The sequence below is a fragment of the Serpula lacrymans genome (assembly GCF_000218685.1).
Source record: "Serpula lacrymans var. lacrymans S7.9 unplaced genomic scaffold SERLAscaffold_20, whole genome shotgun sequence".
NCBI classification, from domain to species: Eukaryota; Fungi; Basidiomycota; class Agaricomycetes; order Boletales; family Serpulaceae; genus Serpula; species Serpula lacrymans.
In genome coordinates, this window is record NW_006763309.1 from 1 (window position 1) to 10,686 (window position 10,686).

Genomic DNA, 10,686 nt, shown 5'->3' on the forward strand with positions numbered 1-10,686 from the left:
TTTTAGTTTATAAAGAACCAGCAACATGTCAGCCTCAAACTGTGCACAAACCATCCCAGCTATTTCTCAAAACATTGGCAAAATTTTAGTTAATCTATCACAAAGTATATATTTATAATATTTGAAGTATCCCACCCAGGTGGCTGAAATTATTAGTCTCCCTTGCTTACCTAAATAAGAAATTATGCTGTTTGTGTACGAATCATACCTCTCCCGGCTTGGCTGGAACCCTTTCATGCCCGTGGTGCAGGATCAAAGCTTAGAGAAGCTTGAATGGAACTGATCGCAACAATGAATCCCTCCTTTTACCCACTTACCAGCCTTCACCCATCCCTGAACTCCGCCTCTTTCCTCTGCCGCTTTCCATGTGAAAGACGCATGGGCTTTGGAGGGCCGTGACGAGATTGAAGTTTTTCGTTTCACTCAAGGAGAGATGGGAATACCTGAAGTTTACGCCCAGTACACAGTTGAACATGGAGAAAAGGGGGCATGGGTTGAGGAGGAAACTAGAAAATTATATTTTCAGGAAGAAACAGAATTCATATTCCGGGGGTCAAAAGATACGCAATCGAAGGGGCCCAGCAGTCAGATGGAGATGAAAACCCAATCTGAGAAGGACAAACAGAAGGAAGGCAAGAAGATGGAGAACAGAGTACATAAGCGACTGATATTGAAAACGGAGTGCTGTAAGTTCCAGACGGCTGCGGGGCCGTACCAATTCTTAGAAGGCATGTTCCATGGAATGATGGGTGAGTATTTCCCCGTTTTGACGTCGCTCAGGACTGATGCTCCCTTTCTAGGCCACTATAATATGTATAAGGATGGATGGCTGCACCGCGATGTCAGCGATGGTAACGTTCTATTGTTACCAGAGCCCGAAATACGAAAGCCTCTGACACGGTAGGTCCTCTTAAATTGATAATGAGCTCAAAGCGGTATTGATGTCAAAGTATTCTAGGTTCGAATGCACCAAGAACTTGACAAAATGCGTGGGCGTGATCTCTGACGGCGACCAGGCAATCAGATGGCGAGAGCTAGATCGCAAGCTTGAGAAACGTCGTTCGGTAAGTAGCTCATCTTCGGGCTAGCCTGTTATTTAGTCTTAAAATCATTTCAGGAACACTCCCTTTCATTTCTATGCGCTTGCTGAACGCGTGGAATAAAAATCAACCCGTGCTTCATACATTTGCGGATGACTTGGAATCTTTCTTCTGGGTCATATTATGCGTGTTGTTGAACATTGGCCACGAACGTAAAAGCTTAACGATTGACGAGGGACGATGGCTTCATAAATTACTGGCTGCAGACGATCCTGACTCTAGCGAAACGAATAAAAGATCCACGCTGCAGATGCTGGAGGCTTCAGTCCTGAGAACAAAACACAAACTTTCCCCTGTTTTGAAGGTTTTCGTACCCTTTTTCACAGACATCATACCGCTCATGAACGAGGCTACGGAGGCTGCTGATGAGCTCAATTCAGACAACTTGAATCTCTAACGACACTCGGAGACAAATTTTATGAGATGTGGTTTAAAGTTTTCCTACGTGCACTGCCGTCATTGCCCAAGACCTGGGACGAAGTTTTGAAAACCCCAATTTGATCACGGAGACGCTTTCACGCTCGGCCATGTCGTCTCATCCTACATACCACCGTCGCTGCTCTCCTTACCATGATCCCAGGACTATCTGCATGTGTCTACTTTGTCGAGTTAGCTGTTCGTTGCACCCTGAGAGGTACACACAGTGTGATTCGATTTATTATTTGACCTGTAGTGACAAAGGTTTGAGCCATCGGATCCCTGGTCGCATAGCTCAGTATATAAATAGAATATAGCACATTTGATAAAATGATTTACTTTTAGGCAGCACGGCGAAACAGTGTGCTTTAATATACAGAGCAAGTCTGAATGACCAGTACATCGATCAGTGCTATGATTTCTGAGTGGCTCGAATTACGATGGACTTGAGTTTGCTTCTAGCTTTAGCTGATCTTTGATGGACAGATGGCGGCCGTGTCGTAACAAGGATTGGTGACAGCTATTCTGCAGGGTGGCAGACGGCAGTGCTTAGACTCTGGTACTATGGCTGTCCTGGGTGCAGTTGCAATGAATGAGCAAGATAAGCATGTTGAGGATGTCCATACGGGGGTAATCCCAGAGGGATGCTGACCAAGCAGGGCCCATTGAGGCAGGTGTTTAGGTCTAAAAACGCACACCTCGAGGCACCCGTCTGCCGTGGATCGCTGGCCAGCGTCGTGTTCTCGGTGATTAGTAGCAATGAATGCCAATTGAGCGAGCGCTAGTGCTATCGTAAGAATCTGTAACGTGCCTCGCCTTTCGCACGGTGGCCATCCAGTCCTCTTTATAGTACACCTCCTCCATCTTCTTCTTCTTCCTATCTCCTGGCTGCTTGCTCCCATGAGCAATGCGTCTCTTTTCTTTCTCTGTACTTTCCCTCCTCTCCCTCTCCCTCGCCTCTCCCTACCGTCCAGATCTCACCGCATACAACCTCAACATTAATCAGAATGCCCAGTCTCCCCTCCAGTACCAGTCCACACGTCCAAACACAACATACACGCCCTCCCCTCAGAACTGGCGTGCAATACCCTTCTATACCATCCTTTTGGACAAATTTGCTGACGGCGACCCCTCCAACAACCAGTTCTTCAACTCCATGTACGAATGGGACTGGCGCGAAACTCAGCTCAGGTATGGCGGCGACCTCAAGGGCCTCGTTTCAAAATTAGACTACATCCAGGCAATCGGCATAAAGGGCATATATCTCTCCGGCACAATCTTCCTCAACATGATTTGGCAGGCTGACAGTTCGTTTTTCCTCTTTCCCGATCCACCCGGCTTATTTCACTCATCTCCCTCCAGGCTATTCTCCACTCGACTTCACCGTACTCGACCCTCACTGGGGCACCATCGACGACTGGAGAAACTTCATAGACACCCTCCATGCACGCGGTATGTATATCATGGCCGACTTCACCGTCGGAACCATGGGCGACCTTCTAGGCTTTGATGGGTAAGCTTTCCTTATATATCTTTTTATCGATCGCTCATTGCTCCCGCTTCCCTCCTCGGTCAATTACCTCCGTAAAGTTATCTCAATGTCAGCGCTCCCTTCAGTCTCAACGAATACGATGTCGTATACAAAAATCCTTCTTATCTCCCTTGGAACTTTACTGAATACGTCGACTTTGATGTGTGTTTCATCCCTTCATCTTTTACCCTAGCTCATTCCCTCCCAGGTCATCAATGTCCGAAACGACTCGTGCCAGATGCCTGTCTTTTGGCAGGACAGTGGCGTGACCCAGCCCGTAACCACCAATGGCTGTCTCGAATCAGATTTCGACCAATATGGTGACATGGAGGCTTTCGGCGTCCACCCCGACTGGGAACGTCAACTCTCTAAGTTTGCCTCCGTCCAAGACAGACTCCGCGAATGGAAACCATCCGTTATGGCGAAATTGCAAGTCTTTGCATGCATGACCATCACAGCCCTCGACATTGACGGCATCCGCGTCGACAAGGCTACGCAGATGACTGTACAGGGCATGGCGGATTGGGCCACTGCCACAAGGCAGTGCGCTACAAATCTCGGAAAGGACAATTTTTACATCACCGGAGAAGTCACCGGCGCCGACACCTTTGGCTCATTGTACATGTAAGTTGAAAAGTTTCTCCATCATTCTTGCGATCCCGTCTGACTTGGGCAGTGGCCGAGGACGCACCCCAGACCAAAAACCCCCTGGCTTCCTCCAATCCGCAAACCTCACCGAATCAGAGAACCAGTACTTTCTACGCACGCAGAACAACAATGGCATCGATGGCTGCGCCTTTCACTACTCCATCTATCGCTCCCTCACTCGCTTTCTCGGCATGGACGGAAATCTTGAAGACGCATACGACATTTCTAATAATTTTGTTACTGCCTGGAACGAGATGTTTGTCAACAACGACTTTATCAATCCCAACACTGGAGTTGTCGACCCCAAGCATCTCTATGGTGCGAGTAATTTCGATGTCTATCGGTGGCCGAGCATCGAGAATGGGACGCTGAGAAGTGCATTGGCGACTTTCATCACGTCTTTGGTAATGCCTGGTGTGCCTCTCGTAAGTACATTCCATTCACATTGATCTGCGCTAATGCTTTTGCAGTACTATTATGGAGAAGAACAAGCCTTTTATCTATACGACTCCACCGCCGCCAACTATCTCTTTGGGTACGTCACTTCTTTCGAGCTTACATGCCCTCTGACCTTGCTATAGGCGCCAAGCGATGATGAGCACGAAAGCCTGGCAGCGACATGGCTGCTACAAGCTTGGCTCTCTCCAATACTTTAACATGCCCCTCGAATCCGCGTTACTTGGCTGTGAAGACGACTGGAACTCGCTCGACCACTTTGATCCAACATCATCTATGCGTCGGCTCATGAAGCACTACTTATACCTCCGCACCACTTACGCCTCTCTGCAGGACGGCTGGGACCTTGTTCAGCGAGGGAACTGGACGTATTTTATTGATCGCCCAGGGTCAAATGGGACGGCGACGGAGATGGGCCTGTGGAGTGTATCACGCGCAGGGATCTCGGGGGTCCAAACCCTAAACGGCACACACACCGACCAAGTCTGGCTCCTCTTCTCCAACATGAACACCACTCAAACCTGGTCGTACGACTGCACAAGCTCTCTTTGGATCAGCGCGCCGTACCAGGGCGGGACGACGGTGAGGAATCTGTTGGCGCCGTATGAGGAGTATGTCTTGGCGGACTCTTTGTCGAGCTATTATGCGAATGGGACGGGGCCGTATTATGGGTGTTTGCAGAGTGTGGAGATGGATGTTTATGGAGTCAAGGTGCTTGTGCCGGTTACGGAGTGGGTCTCCCCACCGCCTATGCTCACGCGCTTCCTTCCCGGCCACGATGCACGAATCACGTCAAAAGCGGGGAGCGCGAACGACTCGCAGATCGACATAGTCCTCGAGTTCAACTTGGCGATGTCGTGCACGAGCGTCACCTCCAGCATCTCGTTCAACATGTCTTCTTCGGGTGTGAGCAGTACGGTGGCGGTGGATCAGGCGAGTGTGGTTTGTGGGAACGTGAGTGCGCCCGCTGTAGAACTTATTTCGGGGGTGTCAGGCTCGGTATGGCAGTGGGCTGCGACGGTGACGGGTGTGCCAGATGGGATATTAGAGATTATAGTCAATAACCCAACAACGCAGGACGGAACCGCGTCTACAAATGCCATCGACCATCTCCTCCTCCGAAAGGGCGCTGCGAATAACATCATGGTATTCCCCGACTCTGACTACGACAACAACGCGTTTAGGCACTTTAATGGACAGTACACATTCACGCACCAGGCGTTTGGCGCGGATATGTTTAGGTATTCGGGGAATTATGGGCAGAGTTGGTCAGCGTGGCAGAATTGGGAGAATGTGACGGTGATTCCTACGAATATGTTTGAGAATTCGACGAATTTCTGGACGGGGCAGCATGTCATGGTTCAGTGTAAGCCGTTTTCTCTCTCATTGAGTGGTTGTATGCTCATAAATTGATGAACAGACTGGAGCGAGGTTGCCGCCTCTTCTAGCGTCGTCGCACATGCGGATCTTAACTACGCCACAGAGCGTCGTGTCCCTCAATTCCTCGTTCGAGGTCCGTTCAACGACTGGGGGTACGACCAAGGTATATCGTCTCTCATGACGCAGGATGGCGACGGGACGTGGCAGCTCGAGATCATGGCTACGTGGCCTACGTACGTGCAGCTCAACGTGTTTGGATACGACGATTACTTTTACGGGGACGTTGATGGGGACGGCGTGATGGACCGACTGCCCCCCAACAGTATTGCTCCAAACTACCTCAACCTCTCTGCGCCACCCTACCCGCACCTTGCCTGGGCTCTTTTCGTAGACGATGCGACTATGCAGTGGAGTTTGCAGCCCCGTGGAGAGTCTTCTGTGGGCGCGATCATGTTTGCTCTGCTGTTGACGATTCCGTTGATCACTGCAATGCTCGCTGTCGTCGTGTTCATGTGGTCTTTCTATGGTATCAGGCATAATAAGTATGGTGTGAAGATGAGCAAGCCCCACAGCAAGTACTTCCCCATCATCGGCGGGATTGCCAATCGCTCGTTCACGGAGCTGAAGGACACGACGATCATCTCTGAGAAGCTGTTTGGGAACAAACGACATGTGGATGTCATTGGCTGGCCTGAAGATAAGAATAAGCGGCGTAAGGTCCTTATCGCGACGCTCGAGTACGAGATCATCGACTGGAAGCTTAAAGTCAAGATCGGTGGTCTTGGTGTGATGTCGACTCTAATGGGCAAAGCGATGACGGATGTAGATTTGGTGTGGGTGATCCCCAAAGTAAAAGATATCGACTATCCCGCCGGAGAGCCTGCAGAGCCTATCGAGGTCGTCATATTTGGCGAGCCCTATTTGATCGAGGTGGAGACGCATGTGTTGGACAATATCACGTATGTCATACTCGACAGTCCTGTCTTTCGCGCGCATACAAAGTCGGATCCGTACCCAGCCAGAATGGACGATCTCAGTTCTGCGATATTCTATTCGACGTGGAATCAGGCGATCGCGACGACGATCCGACGGTTCCCGCTCATTGACATTTATCACATTAACGACTACCACGGTGCGCTCGCACCCATCTACCTCCTCCCCAAAGTCATCCCGGTCTGTCTCTCCCTGCACAACGCAGAGTTCCAAGGGCTGTGGCCGTTGCGCACCAAAGAAGAGATGAAGGAGGTATGTTCGGCGTTCAATATCAGCAAGGAGCATTGCACCAAGTATGTTCAATTTGGGAACACGTTCAACTTGTTGCACGCCGCTGCATCGTTTATCAGTGTCCATCAGAAGAGCGTTGGCGTGGCGGGTGTGTCTGATAAGTATGGGAAACGGAGTTGGGCGAGATATCCGGCGCTTTGGACACTTAAGCATGTCGATTCGTTGCCTAATCCTGATCCGAGCGATATTGCAGCCCTCGACGAGAATCCAATCGCGATTCGTGACGTGAAGATCGACGAGGCTGCAGAGGCGGAGCGTCCTGAGCATAAGCGGCAGGCGCAGGAGTGGGCTGGGATTAAGCAGGATCCCAACTCTGATCTGTTCGTGTTTGTGGGACGGTGGTCGAAGCAGAAGGGTGTGGACCTTATCGCTGATGTCATGCCATCGCTGTGAGTGCAAGCCATTCGTGTCAATAGTCGACATGGGGGAAATGACTAACAAGGCCTGAATGATTTTTCAGCCTCCAAAAGCGTCCAAGGATCCAGATCATCGCCGTTGGTCCTGTGATTGACTTGTACGGCCGTTTCGCTGCGGAGAAGCTGGCGCGTCTGATGGAGATGTATCCTGATCGGGTGTACTCCAAGCCTGAGTTCACTGCGCTGCCGCCGTACTTGTTCAGCGGTGCTGATTTTGCTTTGATCCCATCTCGCGACGAGCCGTTTGGTCTTGTTGCTGTGGAGTTTGGAAGGAAGGGGGCGCTTGGTGTGGGCAGTCGTCTTGGTGGTCTTGGTCTCATGCCTGGTTGGGTGCGTATATCTTAGTTATTTTCTTTTTCAACTTCGCGTCCTCACCAATTCGAATAGTGGTATCCCGTAGAGTCGAGTTCAACAGGCCATCTTCTCTCTCAGCTGTCCAAAACTATCAAAATGGCTCTCAGATCGACGGAAGAGGAGCGCGCTGTCCTTCGAGCCAGGTCTGCTGTACAGCGATTCCCCGTCGTCGAGTGGCGCCAGCGCATGGAAGACCTGCACAAGCGTAGTATCAACTCGAGTAGAGGTATTGCCGGCGATAATGCTTGGCGTGAATCGGATTGTGGTTCTGGGGAGCCTCAGGTGGTGGTCGAATCAGACGACTTCAGTCCTGCGAACGAGAGTTTGCCTTTACAACCAGAATGGGACGTCCAAAGCGTGCCTTCGTCTCCTCTCGTGTTCCCCAGTTCACCAGGTCGATGGAGCCGCGAAAGTTTGCCAATGTCATCGAGTGGTGAGGCCTTCCTTGCTGCTAGTACCCCTCCACGTTTGGTTGGAAGCAATAGAGGGACGAGCACGGATATGTCGCACGACGATAGCTTTTCGGCAACTAGTCACAGTATGGTGAGTCCCGATAACCAGGGCTTTGGTCATTTCTTGGAGAGGGCGAATCGGACGATTGCGCAAGGTCAATTGAATTTGCCTGATCCATTCTTGGATGCACCACCTACGAGACGCTTTGTTTCCCATACGCGAGTCCTGTCTTCTGAGTCGATCGGTTCTATCGTCGAAGAAAAGTCTAATTCACCCCTCAACAAGGCGATTGCTTCGGTAAGTTCTTCTTTTTTTTTGTTCTCGCCTTGCGCATTTTAAGGATGATGCTGATGGGAGCTGGGATTATAGTTTACAGACTCGGATGGTGGAGTTGCGCAAGAGTTTGTTCAAAAACTCCAAGGGCTGACACCAGAGAATTCGAAGGGTGAACTTTCGATTGAGAAATACCTAGTAAAATCAGAAGAGGCATTCTTCAATAAGGTGCGACGGGAGAAGCTTTCCAGCGCCGCCAGTTACATCTCATCTCATCGAGACTCTACCTGGAGCTCGCATCTCCCTTCGTTGAATGATCAATCATTGCCGATGTGTATGTTAAATAAATACTTGTTTTTCAAAAAGCTCATGTGTCCTTTTCAGCTCCCAGTACCCCTAGCTCGGCACCTTTCGGCCACGATTATAGTGGCGCTGTACCTCCTGATAGTGATATAGTCATTATGACCAGGGTGCAGATAGCTCTGTCCCGAAAAATTGGTGGTTGGCCCTTGTATACTATTATTATTGCGCTTGGACAGGTTTGTTACTCATTCCACTGTTTCCTATGTTGTTATTCACCTGCCCGTTTGTCAGATGCTGGCGGCCAACAGTTATCAAATGACCTTGCTCACTGGCCAGAATTACCAAAACAATCTCCAACTGTATGTCCTTGGTGGTGTCTTCTTAGCCGCGTCCTTCGTTTGGTACGCTCTTTTCCGGTTCAAACCCTCGTTTTATATTCTCGCCTTCCCATGGTTATTCTATGGTCTTGGATTCTTTTTGATTGGACTGCCATCGGTGTCTCACAAGTTGGAACCTGCCTATGCTATCATAGCGGATCTGGCTACATGGTCGTATGCTGTTGGATCTGCAGCTTCCTTTGCGTTCTTCGGGTTAAACTTTGGTGAAGAAGCAGTAAGGATTTTTCCAATCTGGGTTGTATGCAGCATCACTGATTCTTTGCATAGGGTGCTGCAACCGAAGTCTGGACGTTAAGGGCTTGTATCGTACAGGGATCGCAACAGATATGGATAGCGGCTCTGTGGTATTGGGGTAACACGCTAAATGGTTCTAAGCCCGGATATATTCCTCCCTGGTGGCTTCTCGTCATTCTCTGGCCGCTGGCTTTCCTCAGTTTCTTCTTTGCATATCTCATGTTTGTTGGGCTGCCAGGTGAGGATAATATATTCAGGATTGCTTCAGTTACTGACGATAACCAGAATACTACCACCAAACACCTCCGAAGGTGCCCAATTTCCTGAAAACCCTCTTCCGTCGAAAATTGGTACTTTGGTGAGTAGTCTGTTGTACGACTGGATGACCAATATTAACAAATTTATCAAGGTTCCTTGCATCCGAAGTTTTACGTGATTACTGGCTCAGCGGTGTATGTATCATCCACGATCGACACAGTATCTGGCGCTAATGACGTTCTTTCAACAGCCTTATGGTCGTAACTGGGGTTTCCTCTGGAGCGTTCCTATCGCGAAGTGGCAGACTCTATTGCTCATCGTCCTGTTTTTCATCGGAGTTTGGGCTTTAATGCTTTATATCCTGACGCATTTGAGTAAGACTCACACTTGGTTGCTACCACTCTTTGCTGTTGGTCTGGGCGCGCCGAGATGGTGTCAGGTGTGTTGCTTATCGTGATAATAGTATTACTTTTTTCTGAGGTTAAACTAGACTCTTTGGGGCACTTCCTCCCTTGCTCTGTACATTCCTTGGGCAGGCAAAGGAGGTCCATACCTTGGACTTTCTTTGTGGTTGTGGCTCGGTGTTCTTGATGCTATTCAAGGTGTTGGACTTGGAATGATTCTACTTCAGGTGAATAATACTGATACCAATGCATGCTTAATGGTACTCATTACCAATGACAGACGTTGTCACGATTACACGTCTGTGCTACTCTTGCGTTTGCCCAGGTCATCGGATCAATCTGTGTAATGGTCGCTCGTGCCACTGCACCTAATAGAATTGGTCCCGGTAGCGTTTTCCCAGATGTCGGGACCTGGGATTTCTCAAGCGGATTAAAAGGTCAGTATGCGCGTATGTTATTTTTGCAGCACTTATATAACTACTATGTTATTTGATCAACAGGCAGTCCGATGGCTTCTGCGCCGTTCTGGGTTGCTCTCATTTGCCAGATCGTCATAGTAATTGGCTACTTCTGGTTCTATCGTAAAGAACAACTGTGTACGTCTCAAGCTATATTTGTTATACTTACCCCTCTCCTAACTATTCTACAGCTCGACCATGATCACGATCTCAAAAATCCACAAAAATCTGTCACTGTGTTTTTTCATTATGGACTCGGATATTTTCATTCGCATTACGGTTATCTCGCGCCTGGGGTCGATTGTGCTATCACTGTTAG

At 49.4% G+C, this 10,686-nt stretch overlaps 2 protein-coding genes across 2 annotated transcripts; both read left to right on the forward strand.

Moving 5' to 3' along the window:
• Positions 1-566: 566 nt before the first annotated feature.
• SERLADRAFT_480600 (uncharacterized protein) lies at positions 567-2,251 on the forward strand (the record flags this gene model as incomplete). Its single annotated transcript, XM_007324488.1, has 5 exons — positions 567-749; positions 801-900; positions 959-1,064; positions 1,117-1,799; positions 1,858-2,251. 4 exons carry the CDS (start codon positions 590-592, stop codon positions 1,495-1,497), a joined length of 747 nt encoding a protein of 248 aa, XP_007324550.1.
• Positions 2,252-2,424: 173 nt separating this feature from the next.
• On the forward strand, positions 2,425-10,686 carry SERLADRAFT_358809 (glycoside hydrolase family 13/glycosyltransferase family 5 protein; the record flags this gene model as incomplete). Its single annotated transcript, XM_007324489.1, has 21 exons — positions 2,425-2,824; positions 2,880-3,030; positions 3,108-3,210; positions 3,257-3,672; positions 3,725-4,121; positions 4,167-4,231; positions 4,278-5,518; positions 5,573-7,205; positions 7,277-7,562; positions 7,620-8,336; positions 8,409-8,646; positions 8,697-8,851; positions 8,907-9,227; positions 9,281-9,485; positions 9,533-9,605; positions 9,657-9,699; positions 9,756-9,944; positions 9,996-10,136; positions 10,190-10,346; positions 10,410-10,505; positions 10,559-10,686. 21 exons carry the CDS (start codon positions 2,425-2,427, stop codon positions 10,567-10,569), a joined length of 7,038 nt encoding a protein of 2,345 aa, XP_007324551.1.